Source organism: Gymnogyps californianus, chromosome 2 (genome assembly GCF_018139145.2).
Source record: "Gymnogyps californianus isolate 813 chromosome 2, ASM1813914v2, whole genome shotgun sequence".
Classification (NCBI taxonomy): domain Eukaryota; kingdom Metazoa; phylum Chordata; class Aves; order Accipitriformes; family Cathartidae; genus Gymnogyps; species Gymnogyps californianus.
Window position 1 is genome coordinate 137,586,550 of NC_059472.1, and position 14,561 is coordinate 137,601,110.

Sequence of the window (14,561 nt, forward strand, 5' to 3'; positions counted from 1 at the left end):
CTTGCAGACAAAATGCTGAACATAGGAAAGAGGTGATAAACATCTGTTTAGCAACCAGACTTTTTTAGTGAGACTTGTATTCTGCACAACAAAGGCAGGACTGGGCCCCAAATGGAAAGTGGGAGAGGCTAACAGTGACAGTAAATAAATTAACCCTCTTTAAAGTTTAGGAGAAATGACAGCAAGCAGTTTACGATTCAAGAGATTGCTGTAATCCCTATCAACTAATCGAGATTAATATTAAAGTCCCAACTGTGCTTTTTCTTTATCAGACTGAGGGTCTGGGGAAATGTCATTTAATGTTAAGCATCTTTGACTGCAGTACATACTTTTCATTTAAGAGTTGAAATGTCATCTTTTCCCATCTCCAGCCACATTAGGAAGCAGTTCGCTTGATTTAGCCTTAAAGTACTTGTTGAGTAGAGAATTCTGTGGCATTTCTTGCGGTTCGTAATCCTGGTTGGGGTTTTAACTGGGAGTCACAGATCTTTCCTGTGCATTCACTGATTAGAAAGCTCACAGCTTCTCATCATTCCTCAGTACCCAGGAGGGATGCTTCAATACTGCAAAGCCGTCTTCCTCTTGAAGTGAAAAAGGAACTTACTGAAAGGTTTTTCTGAAGTAATAATGAAAAAATACAATTATAGTTTTACCTTGATATTCAGGAGAAACTTCTGTCTCTCTTATCAAAGATGAACAAGAGGCTTTTAGGTTGTTTTTTGGGGGGGGTGGTTTGTTGTGGTTTTTTCCCTCTCCTTTTCTGGCTCTTATGTTTCTCAGCGTGCACATTTCTTTGATATTTTGGGTTTGGTTCATATAAATTGTCTAGCTCTAAACAAATGCCGAGAGTCAGAATCTTGCAAGTTAGCTTACCTGAACATAGACTATATGTCCCTGTATATCAAGTTTTTCTTCCCTCCAATAAAATATTTATACGTGCAGTATGTTTCAGGGATGAACAGAAGAGATCTTCCTAAAACATAATGATTTCAAAAGTGAAATAATAGAGGAAAAGTTTCGACCCACATAAAATATCAGACTTCATGCATCTCTGTGTACAAGAAATTGTGTGGCTCAGGCCTTTTAGAAAATGAATAAAGTTATTAAGGTGTTTCAGCTTGTATAACTTAATGCTGTGTAAAATGGCTTCATGATTTCTAAAGACCCAATTAACCAAATTTATTCCAGGTATGGTTGGCGGACCACAGAGTGGACAGAATGCCGTGTCGATCCTCTCCTTAGCCAACAGGACAAGAGGCGAGGAAATCAGACGGCGCTGTGCGGAGGTGGCATTCAAACCCGGGAAATGTACTGCGTGCAAGCTAATGAAAATCTCCTCTCCTATTTAAATACCCTCAAGGAAAAAGAAGGTAAATTTGATTCACTTGCAATTGAATTAGTGTGAAATCAGAGCACTTCAGCATTCCAGAGCTCCATGATAGCCATTGTCTTCCATCATGGGTGCCTTCTTACCTTGCAGGTTACTGTTATTTTCTAGTTCAGATGAAAATACTTAATTGCAGTAGCAGAGATTTCATTCTCTATGCTGCAAATATTAGCTACTAGCTACAAATTACTATTTCTTAATATCTACTGAAAAATATTGTCTTATGTGAAGGATGTCTCTCCATAAGAAAGAGCATGAGAAGGTGGGTCAGAAATCCTAGATTCGGTTCCTTCCTCTACTGTAAATTTCCTGTGTGTCCTTCAGCTTGGTGATGAACCTGTGCAGTTTGATATGCAGATGGAATATGTCAATTCTGGCATGTAAGCTCAATATAGAAATATGTAAAAATATGACTAGTTTTCATTCTCAGGGAATTGATTTTTTTTTTTCTTCCTTCTTCTTTTCTTGATTTGGTCAGATTCTTAAGTCACTTTTGGGACTTCAAGCCAATATAATTTCATGGGTTTGTTTCCCTAACTGACAGAGAGAAGAGATTATTCCTTGTCACTGTTACAGCTTGTACAGCTTCTTAAGAAAAGAGAGAATAGCTTAGGAGACAAAATCTTTAATTCATTTGGTAATATACGTACTTAAGAACAACACTTGAGTATTTTATGTTATGTCTACTTCTGCATACTAATGCAGCACTATAGATTTAGAAATTAGCGAATGAAGCTAAATGCATTTAGCTTGTTAATTAAATTTTGTCCTCTTCTGTAGGTGTTTCATACGAACACACATTATTATTAAAAAATAAATAAATACAGCCACATACTTCAGGAAAAGCGACATCATTATACAAGTCATGTGTAATACAACATTTAGACCAGAGCTGACCAAACTGCAGGCTGGTGAGGTTTCTGCTGTGGGTTAAAGGTACTCTCAAACTTGCTGTAGAATTAGAGTTTGTGAGGAATATTAAAGCTGACATCCATTTCAGCGTGACTGCTCGGATCAGTAGGATGTAACTTGTGTGCTCCGTGGGCCCCACATCTGTATTTATTAAAGAAGAAGCTTTCAAGCCTCTTTGTTTAATGCAAATCAGCTTCCGCCTGAGGGCTTTTAGTAAATCGCCTCTGCTGAACAAAGTTTAGATGCCCCTGCCTTAGAGTAAAGGAGTAAAACCTCCCAGCTCAGGAGAGGTAACAATAAAATCAGTGGCAGCTTACTGTTCAGAATGATGATTAGGATTTTGGTAGGCTGTGAAGTCTTGCCGGCTTAGGCGGGTGTGAAATCTGCCCTTATCAGACTGTGACAGGAATATGCGGAGCCCATCAGGAGGTAATCTCTGCAGGCCCCGGAAAGCTGATTAAAATGTAACTAGTCTTTGGATGCATAAACATGAGAACAATTTTTCAAGAGCTCAAACTAGGAGTGAAGTGGGTCTCAGTTTAAAAAGGAGCTCTGGGGTGTTTCCATATTAGGGGACAGATTCTCAGAAGAGCTGCTTCTCCAGTCATCCTCCCTCGCTCTCCCCTCCCCTCTTGGATTCAGTGTGGGCAAAAGCTTCTCTCCAGGCCCTCCTAGGAACAAGCAAATCAGTGCCTCTAAAAACAATACCATTTGAAAACTATGAGTAATTTGAGGACGGGAAAAAAACGGGGGAGACACCTACCGGTTTTAGCTGTGTGGAAGCGCCTTCATTTCAGCGTAGTTTGCTGTTGGTTGTAGTGAATGCTGTCTCAGTAAGGCTGCTTTGAAGACCTCCATTCTCATATACTCATGGTGGCGTTTCCCTGTTATTTCAGAAAGTCAGTCACAGAGCAAGTCGAAGGCTAGTGCTGCACCTCTGCTATCGATCACTTTTGAAATAACAGGTAGGTAAATTAAGGCCTCCGACCTGGCCTTTCAATCAAAAACGTGCAAAGGAGGCAACATCCCTTTTGGGGGAACTACGTTGGCTGTATATGTATAATTAACATGTTTATATAGCTCTGAAATAGTTTAACCGACTTGTGCATTCTCAGGAAATATCATATCAGTTTGAAAGTGACAGGCCTAAACTCAAACTAATGAAGGTCATGAGCCAGCTAGGATGCTAGGACAGTTCCCTGCTCCACTCCTGAACTGTTTTAACAACTGACTGATTTTCCTCTCAATTCTGAGCACTGGGAATTGCTTCATTGCGTTCATCACAGCTGCTATTTCCAGTTCCTTTAGTAGATTTAAAACACCAAGTTAGGGCTCCAGTAAGAATTTGAACTTTTAATACTTAGCTGAACCAGAATCCCTCACGGCATTCAGGTCTGTATTATCTCCTATCAGAACTCATAAATTTAGACTTGAGGAAGAAGAGGGAGTATTGGGTGTAGTAATTAGGCAGCTGATAATCAAGATTCCTGGAGGGCACTGTCATTCTGCTGTTTACTTGCCACTGACTTGAATTGTTTCATCTCTGTTCACCTATTTAACTCGTTTAGTCACGAAGTTTCTCTCATGGTAAGCCTATGAGGTAGATTGTGTCGTCTTTTTTCAAGTACCTTTAAAACCCTCGATGTAGAATGAGGATGGGAGGAAAGTTTCTTTATGGGCATAAATTTATTCTACATCTGGAAACACACACTCGTTGCCCTGTTAAACACAGAGGAACTGCTTACATGCATGGAGTTGTGCAGTTGTTTAGAGGATCAGGTCCTGAATTATCTGCTGTCTTTTGATGATAGCATTCAGCATTGTAGAAAACAGGGAAGAATATGTATTCTTTCATTGTTGGTCATAATGTGTTTTGGGCTTGTGTTTTTCTTGCTTTTTTTGAGTGAGAGCACTTTAGTTGGAGAAATTTCCTTCTGTTGTTTGCTGTGAAACCAGTGTGACAAATGACCAGAAGGAGGAATATGAAGTTGTGTCTGCTTATGCTGATGCAGCCACATAGAAATTCACTCTCTTTGTCAGCCTGGTCGTTACTGGGCACTAGTCTGTTGAGGGTTCCTGGAGAAGAATGGGGAGGTTGAGACCTCGATAAATGTAGCAAAAGCTTAAGAACAGAACTATGCTTTATCTTTTCAGTTCTTTTTAAAATGCAGTCATTCGGGGTGGTGTTTTACAAGGGCATAAAATATATTCAGCTAAAATTTCCTAATATAGTAGATGATTTGAGGACAGGGTGATTGAATCTCCTTTTAGTTTTTAGATCACTACCTCAAACCTGAAATTCATTCAAAACTGAGTCTAATGTTTTAGTTAGACTGAAGGAGAAAGAGAGATTATCAAAACACATTCACTTTTCTTTCCATTTTTGGCCCAAAATTTGGTCAAATTCCACACAGAGCTTGTAGGATTACACACAGTCTAATCAGCATTCAGCATCACTGCCAAGGAATAAAGAACAATTTTTATTGCTGCCACAAAAGAGTATGAAAGGACAGAGATAAGACAAGGTTTTAAACTGTAAATTTCTGCATCCAGCATCATCTTCTCTCAAAGCGCCTTTACTAAACAATAAGCAGCAAAAGCTGATCTCATTTATACTTTTTTGATGCTGAAAGAAATACGTCTAAATTAACGGGAGCAAGATGTTCATAAAATACCCAGGCAAGGCTAAGTTTTCTTATTTTACTGTCATCTCAAAGAAACAATTCTGAGTAATCCTGGGCAAAATACACCCTAAGTGTTCAATGATGAAAACATTTTTTAATAATCTGGAACGTAACTTGTCTGTCCTACTGTTGAATTCTTTTGTTTTAAAAGCAATATATAACAGATCTGGTAGCAGACATTTGTACATCACTTATGTTCTAAGAACAACATTTCAAAAACATTTTGGCATATTGAGAGATTTATTGATACCACTTACCTGTCCCCAAAGCACTTCTTTCTTCCCCTACACTCTAATGAGTGATGGAAAAGGCATATATTTTCAGTAGGTGTTTTCGTGATAAGTTTATTTAGCAATGTTTGCTGACAGGACCTAGAATTCTTACTGGACAGACAGTTCCTATTACTTAAGTCACCCTCTTTAAAGCCAAGCAGAGTCACAGTTCCTCATATTTTAGAATTTCAGGACCATCACAAATTTAACTTGAAGCCAAATGGATTGCGACAGTAGCACAGTAGTATCTTCTGTTGGCAGACTCTTAAAAAAATCTGGTTGAGATATGGAACATCTGTGATACAAAAATCTGCTATTTAAAGCTTCCTGATGAAAGGTCTTTGTTATTTTTCTGAGTAACATCCCATGAACTAGTGTGATGGTAAGTGCTTTATCCTGATGCAGGCTGGAGATGAAGCACGGCATTCCTCAGAACACTTTCTCTGTTCCCTGAAGCAAGGCTGCGTCTCAGGGGTGTAATTGACCCTTAATTTCAACTGTCTCACTTGGGTAATTCCCCAATTAAATAAAGGTTAAAAAAGTACAGTTAGCAATTACTTACTGTTTTTCTTTTTTTATTAGAAACTATTAAATATAAGTTTAATAACAGGCAAATTATGTTTATTTATATCCATGTTCTACACAAGATATGCATATTATGTTGATTATCATGCACTTTAGGTGCTCATGTCAAACGTATTGTAAAATTCAGTGTTCTGTCATAAAATTTAATTCCAACATAGCATTATGCAAATGTTGGAATATTTGTTCTTGTATTATTTTGTGTTAAGAGATTGGTGAGCTGGAGGCAGTAATGTTGAATGACTATCTGCCATCTTCATGCCTTCACTATGTGGAGCAACACAGTGTAAAACTGTGCCAAAGGAGGCAACATGGGAAACCAGAATAAGGTGATGATTTTTCATTCCCTTTTCCCCTTAAAAAGTGAGAATTGAATGCTTTTTCTGTGACTGGAAAGATCATCTACTTAGAAAGTCTGAATAGAAAGACACACACATACCTACAAATGAGACCATACTTTAACAACGTGATGTTTACTTTAACATTATATCTGTGGTTATTGATCTCATCTTTCAGAACAATATTTTGTCATATTCTGAACTTATTTCAGAATATGTTTCATCAGAGAGCTCTTTCCATCAAAAGAGATTATTTGTAGTGGTGGCAGAAAATTAATGAGGTAACTTTCCTGTGAAAAAATGCTGAGGGAGTAGGATGAGAGTGTTTTAAGTTAAGGAATTGCATGTTTCTTCAATCAACCAAAGTGAATGAGTATGGCAGATTTCACTTTGCCTTCTAGCAGATATTCTCTGCTTAGTGTAATATTTTGTCAAGTCCTATATTATGAAACAGAATTAAAATCTTGCTTGCAAGGAAATGGTACACTTTGTTTTAGAGTTTTGTGCCTTACTCTGGCACCTTATAGAGTTGTCCTATTATTTGCGTAACCTGGGAGTTCAAAAGAGTAAAGTATGGAAGGAGCAGGGTGATTTTGGTCTGTTCCAGGGCTTATTGATCCTTAAAGAACAGAAGAATCTGCCTTCACATGTGTCGTTATAGATTACTAGTACTTTAATGAAAAAATCAATTGTCTTGTGCAGAGTTTTAATTATTTTAAATATATTATGTATATATATTTATATTATATGTGAACCATATATGTATCTAAAACAAAGCCTTTCTTGAACTAAAGCTGCTACTGCACAAATCTTATTGCTGAGTGTGCACTTGAAGGTCTTTAGGGTAAACGAAAAAACAAAATTTTGTCATGATTTTAACTGTTTCAGGTTATAGCTGAAAAATAATCTTCTAAATATTAATTAACCAGGCTTTTGAAGTTACAGTATCATATAGGAGCAAAGGGATTTATACAGCTTTTTGTTCAGTTTCTTAAGTGAAGACATACTCAATAAGACAGCAGGACATGGATTTACACAGAGCGCAATGTGATCAACTGTTGTAGTAACATAATCTATCCATTAAATGAAAGGACTAGGTCCGGGAGGGTGCTGCAATATCTACAGTCTTCCTGACTCCACATAATCGGATTTGACTCTGTTCATGCAGAGAATAAACTGACTTCTGTTTCATTTTTTCAAGACAGGCATTTTTTTGCATCACTTCATCAGATTAAAATTATGAGATAGCAGCCTTTCTGAATGAAGGATGGTTCTGTCCACTTAGAGCTGGGGATCGTGACCAGTGACACGTGAGAAATGTGTTGACTTTTTTTTTGACAGCCTCGAGGCCGGTGGACCGTAGGCTGTGTACGGGACCTCTTCCAAGCACCTCCCAGCTGTGCCATATCCCCTGTCCTACAGAGTGTGAGACCTCAGCGTGGTCAGCCTGGGGACCATGCACCTATGAAAGCTGTGATGACCCTCAGGCCAAGAAGGGTATGTAAAAATTCAGTGAAGCCTTTTAATGGTGATTATTTCATATTCCTAAGTCACTAGGCACCTCTGGCTATGCAAGCATACTAAATTTTGTACCAAGAAGGGTATATCCAGTGCCTCTGAGCATCAAAAAAAGGTCATTGAATTAGGACTATATTTAGCATTACTGCTCCACCAAATGTAGGCTGTTTACTAGGCTGTCAAGGTCAATTTGGATTTTTACAAGTCAATTCCAGTTTCAAACCTTCCTCTCAAACTGAAAGGGATAAAGTTTGTATATGTGTTCAAATCACAATTCTGACACTGTCTAGAAAGGAGGACAGAAGCAGCTTTTGAGGTGCGTAGTGTCCAAGTCACTCAAAAATTTACGGTTCAGTAATAGCTTAAGAATTCACCAGTAGACCATAAAGCATGCTCTGGCAAAGAGCTGGGACCATTTGCTGTTGATAAGTGACACTGTTTTACTGATGACATGTGCTGGTTTCAGTTTTCACATGTTTTACAGTTTATTCCTATGCAGAACAGATTGTAGTAACCTGACATCAAAACAGGAAAGCAAGAATACAGTGACAAGGACCTCATGTAAGAAGTCTGCAGGTTTCTGGCTGTAAATGAGAAAAACTGGCTTAGTCATTGCTGCGATGTGATTATCTGACAAAAGTTGAGAATACAGACAGACTTGGTTACTTGATTGAAAACACTCATAAGAAAGGGCAGCCACATATGTCCACTTGAAGGAGCAACTGTAATTACCACATTACCTTAGCTTCTTCTTCCTGGTAGGCTGCTAGCTACACTTCAGTCTGGGCAGCAATAATGAAAATTTTGCAATGCTGTCTTACGGTACTGTGACCCAATCTTGATCAATTCAAGAAGGAGAAAGCAGTTCAGGGTGTAAGTCTATTGGATTAAGTCTCCTCTGAGTACAGCTGTCAAGTAGTCTGTTATTTCTGTTGCTGTTCCATCACTGAAAGATTTGCTACATTTTCGGGGGTAATGTTTAGGTTTGTGAGACTGGTTTGGACACCTCCCTAGTGGAAACGTATTAGGATGTACTTTATGCAAGTATTTATTCTTGCACACATGAGCAGAGGTCTTTTCTCAGCTGCCAATGTTTTCCTCTTATCTGGAAATTCTTTTATTTTATTTTATGATTGCATTGACAGTTCTTCTGAGAGAATGATGTACAAGTTGTAGAGGCACTCTGAGTTTTAGCAGCAAGTCTCTCGACATATTTCAGGAATGGTCCTTTACTGTGGATCATTTGCCTCCTTTGTTGCAGTAGACACTGGAGTTCTTTTTTTGAAAATTTTCAGCCTTTTGTGGCAGGCTCAGTAAGCCATTTGGACATAATTTGGCTGACCTCTTCAATTTAGAAAAAAAGAAAGATGCATGGAAATGTATTTTTAAAGTAAAGTTTATTATAATTGAATTAAGAGGCACGTCTTCAAACAAAGAATCAATTCTTGCATATATGTGTTTGCAAACTCTCTCCTGTTTAGTTTGTGTCCTGGTAGAAATTAAAGAGTTATACGTAGTATTTTGTAAAAAATATATATGTATTACTAACCTGCCTGAATATTGAGATAAAACAAAAGAGACTGTGAAGAGATGTGAGAAGAAACGGACCTTTGCCAAAGTTAAAATATTCTGATCATATATGTCAGAAACTATAGAAAATTATTACATGAGAAACTATTTCCTGATTCCATTCAGTTTGGTTAGGTTGTTCTGCATATAGATTTACTATGGCTTTTTCAACATGCCATCCTGAAAGTGAGAGAGAGCATTGCTTTTAGAGACTGACATTGACCTGGCATATGACACATTGTATAAAGGCCCATCAGTTTCTCCAATCCAAAATGAGCTTAGATGGTCTTAAGGAAATTTGTAAATGCTTGCAAGGGAATATTGTGATGTTAATTACTGAAAATTTGTTAATAGGACTTCTTGGGTTTATTTCCATGCCTTGCCTTTTCTGGCAATATAGTCTTTTTTTTTTTTTTTCTTTTGGGGGGGGGGGGGCGGGGAAGGGAGTGTTTATAAGCTGATTTCACTTCATAATCCATCCCTATTGGAAGATACCTGAGAAGAAAACAAACAACATATTTGAGAAATGGCAACCCAACAATCTAGTCAAAATTTGTTAGATGAGATGGATCCGGCAAGAGTGATGCACAGGAAATTACTCCTGTCTCCTTCCTGGAGTACGTATGACTAGGATAAACAGAAGTTTAAGGCAAAGGTTACTGAATAAGCTCAAAACTTTTGATGCTCTTGTTAAGTTTTACCTCTCTTCCTTCTTTAATGAGTTCTTCTACCTGGTTATCTAAAATGCAGTGTTGTGCTGAGTGTCTGTGGTATCTTTTACACAGATGAGAAACAGAACTGTTCACTCAGGTGTAGATAGATAAAAATCTCTTCACTTTGCATTTTAGAATTGAATTATTCTGCCTTTTGTATTTTCATGGACATTTCAGGCTTTAAACTAAGGAAACGGCGCATCACCAATGAGCCTACAGGAGGAACGGGAAACTGCCCTCACCTGCTGGAAGCCATCCCATGTGAAGAGCCCTCCTGCTATGACTGGAGAATCATGGGGCTGGAAGAATGCATTCCTGACAATGAGAAGCCATGTGGCCCTGGTACACAGGTTCCTGTTGTCGTCTGTGTCAACAGTGATGGTAAGATGCTTTTTCCCACAGTCCACACCGACTAGAGTGAAGATGCTAAAATGTAGTCCAAAAGGGTAGCAGTTTTTGTTGTTCTCAGCTTTCCCAGTCCTTAAGACCAAGCTGTCTGGAACAGAGAGAAATGTCCTTTAGTATTGGCTAGGAAGGATAGGCCCTCTAGTTGCTCTAGGATCAAGCTCCTTCACCTACACACCGTAAGTTTTCAAAGGTTCCCGAATAGACTTTGGAAAACAGCTATTGTTTTTCAGTAGGTCAGACTCATGCCTGCAATGACTTGACTGAATTCTCTGATGTAATCCCACTAACAAAGCTGATCCTCTGAGTCCAGAACCAAATAAAGTGTGAGTAAAGTAAGACACATTGCAGTAAGTATAGCTGGAAGAAAAATAATAATGTGTTTATTAAAAAGCATGGTTTGATGTGTGTTATGGAGTTGGTTTGACAGCCCAAGCTGTCTTGCTTCTTCAAAAGGTCAAAAAAAATACCACCATTGCTCAATTATCCTCTGTGAGAGAAAACAGGTTTTGCATGGCATAGACATAAAAGCCAATTTTGAAAGCTGCTTACAAAATACTTTAATCTACAGTAGATTCATGAATTACTGTTGCGAGAATATTCCTTATTCATTACTAATATTATAGTCTAGAGCAGCATATAAATTAAAATAATTGTACTGACTACAGTGTAGTTATGGTAAGAGACTTCTAACTCCCTACAGAGGATTAAGTAAGAGGACACCTCTGATGAGTGTTTAACAGCGGCACAAAATATTTTGTAATTAAATTGGTCAGAAGTAATAAGAACCGATTATAGAGAGATTTAAATCTTGAGCTTTCATGCTCAAGAATTTGGGTCATAATTGAGTTTTGGGGCTTAAATTGAAAACCTTAGAGTTAGAGTGTAAGCTTTATTTTTCTGCATATGCCTAAGAGAATTGGTAACCGTTTTTACAGCTCAGAAAGAGATTAGCCTAGAATTACAATATTGAGTCTACTACATTTTATGTCCCTATCTCAAAAGATTTCCCTTCAGTGTGTAATAATTTCTTGGCAACGATACTGAAACTATTTGAAATTTTGCTTGTATGCATTTCCTAAATAATTCTGATTTTTTCTCTTTTTTTTTTTTTAATAGCAAAAAAAAATCTGTAAAACAAAAAGAAAGTGTATTTTTTTGCTTTACTAGATTTTGGCTAGTTTGGCTTACCTTTGGTTTTGAGGAGTGGTATTTGCTCACATGTCTAACTTCTGATTAGCCTAATTTCTTACTAAATTGTAATAAGGACATTTATATTGACTATCATTTATTGTAACCATATGTCGTGGTTTAACCCTAGCTGGCAACTAAGCACTACGCAGCCCCTCGCTCACTCCCCCCACCCAGTGCGATGGGGGGGAGAGAATCAAAAAAACCCCAAACTCATGGGTTGAGATAAAGACAGTTTAATAGGACAGAAAGGAAGGAAAAATAATAATGATAATAATAATAATAAAATGAAAATAATAATACTAAAAGAATTAGAATATACAAAACAAATGATGCACAATGCAATTGCTCACAACTCGCCAACCGATGCCCACTTAGTTCCTGAGCAGCGATCCACCCCTCCCAGCCAACTCCCCCCCAGTTTATATACTAGGCATGACGTCATATGGTATGGAATATCCCTTTGGCCAGTTTGGGTCAGCTGTCCTGGCTGTGTCCCCTCCCAGCTTCTTGTGCCCCTCCAGCCTTCTTGCTGGCTGGGCACGAGAACCTGAAAAATCCTTGACTTAGTATAAACACTACTTAGCAACAACTGAACACATCAGCGTGTTATCGACATTATTCTCATACTAAATCCAAAACACCGCACTATACCAGCTATTAGGAAGAAAATTAACTCTATCCCAGCCGAAACCAGGACACCATAATACATTTGGAGCATGCAATTGAGCTGCTAAACTTCGAGACATCTTTTATGTGTATAGTATTTTCTATTGTTCTGTTTCAAACTCACAGGATTTGCTCTCTGCACTGCATGGGCTTTGGTTTTGGCCAAATTTGACTTGGAAGACTTGTGATGAACTTTTTTACTTCCAATATTAATCTTTGTCTTTCTGTCTTTCTGAATTATATGGTGTTATATATTGCTGTAATTATATGGCATTATACATTGCCTGTATCAGCAATCTGTCCCAGAAGGAGTGAGAAGTCGGGCTTTGGCCACGTGCGTATCAGTCTTTAAGATTAAAGAGTTGTGGGCACAGCTTCAAAGAAAGGAGAAAACAAATTGCAGTTATGGTTTGTTTTGCAAAGATCCAATCACCCACAAAGATATGTGTTCAATATCTTTTGACAGAGTGCAAAAGCAATGGAGATTAACGTAGTGGATTGCCTCAGCTCTTCCTTGAAATACCTTCCTTCTCTTAGTAAATGATCTTCTGTGATCTTCACCAGTAATACCAAGTGGCTTTTGCTTAGATCTCTCCTGAGAAAGATTAGCATGATACAGTAGAAGCAAACAAAGTACGAAGTAAGGACCCACCAACCTCAGTAGTCTCTCCCTCCAAGTTAACTGCTCAAGCATCTCCTTACTTTGACTCCCACAGCACCAACCCACTGAAAATCCTGTAGGAAACTCTTAAATGCTCCTCTAAGCACACACCGCCAACTCTTTCCAGGTAGCTCCCATCTAGTACTCTGCGAGCTCTAGTACTCCTACCCTGGCACAGGACACCCCTGGTATCCTTCTTCACCAAACACTTGTTGTGGGCATCCAGATTTTGCTCTGCAAAATCTAGGAGAGCAGCACCTTGCAATCAGGCAGGTTTTGCATCAAGGCCCACAGCTGCAAGGTAGTTTGCAGTAAAATAAAGTTTGGAGAATGCTACTCTTCCATTGTCTAAAATCATGGTTTAAATGAATCATCATATGAAATTTGTGATATTCAATGTTCTTTGAGAACTTCTTGGAGAAGACTACATTGACTTCAGTTAAGGACTATGGTTCAATTAACAGGATACATAATTTGTATAATAATCATGTGTTGCTATAATTTTGATCTAAATGGCACACAGGGAATTTTGTTCAGTTTTACAGGTAAAAATGACTGTGAAGGGAAACAGTGTGTGGAAAGCATTAATTATCGCCTAAGTTTGCTATGTTACTTAAACTTAACTAATCTTTGCTTAACAATACTCTCTTCAGTCTCTTCAAGAGCTTTTGTTGTTGTTGTTGTTCATGTGACTTAATTAGCCAATCTTAAATCAGTGCCTGGATAGGAGAGGTTGGATCAAAGGGACTTAAATGTATTAAAACAAACGTGTATTTTCCCCTTGGCTTCTGCTTTACAAAATGAAAAAGGCTGGTGGTGTAATTTTCAGAATAAGCATTGTACTGTAAATGTACTGCTTTAACGTAAGATAAACCCAACACTGATAAGTATCTTCTCTTTCTGTGGACTGTTGCATCATTCTGTATGTTTAAAGCGTAATTAGTTAGGATAATATGTCTTGACCTGGGTGTTTTACTTCACAATTAGAATCAAGTAGCAATGTTTGTGAGATTGTTTTATATAATTGGAATGAGCTTCTCTCTTCAATTTGGTATAAAGATAAGAGTCATTACAGCCTTTGAGACAATAGCAAACAATAGATTATCCTCCCGTGTTGTTGCTGGAGGCCTATGATTGTCATTCTCTTTCAACAGCAGATTGCAGTAATCAGAATTTTCATTCAGGCTGAAAAAAATACAACAGTCAGTACCCCAGGTTGTCATTGCAGAGGCTATAATGAACTTTGATGTATTTTATTATATAAATGGAACTTCAGCCTTTTACTGTGGAAAGAACCTTTTCAGAATAAATATCCTTAGTCAGTCTTCCAGGAAATTTTACAAAGGAGCTCCTTTAGGTGACAAAAACCTTTCAGTTGTGGAAACTCCAAGATTGGACAGAAGCTGATCAGAATTCCTCCGTCATATACATTTATTTTAATAATTAGAGATCTGTGGGTAATGTTCCATGCTATGGATTAACTTTTGCTAATGATAGAATGACTTTTTTTTTAATAAATTGTAATTTATCTATTTATATATATATGTAATATATATAAGGCATACTTGCATGCATGCACACACACAGATATGTAGATATTATCTATTTTTAAGTTCTTTAATGCAGTTCAGAAGAGTGATTTTACAACAGATGAATTTGC

The 14,561-nt window shown here is 37.8% G+C and overlaps 1 protein-coding gene across 1 annotated transcript in view; it reads left to right on the forward strand.

The window, feature by feature from the left end:
- THSD7A (thrombospondin type 1 domain containing 7A) overlaps positions 1 to 14,561 on the forward strand; it is a 205,966-nt gene that overhangs the window by 99,062 nt on the left and 92,343 nt on the right. Inside the window, exons 4-6 of the mRNA XM_050891559.1 lie at positions 1,189 to 1,370; positions 7,517 to 7,672; positions 10,153 to 10,356. Of these exons, the coding sequence (XP_050747516.1) occupies positions 1,189 to 1,370; positions 7,517 to 7,672; positions 10,153 to 10,356 (542 nt within the window). The remainder of the gene's footprint in view (positions 1 to 1,188; positions 1,371 to 7,516; positions 7,673 to 10,152; positions 10,357 to 14,561) is intronic.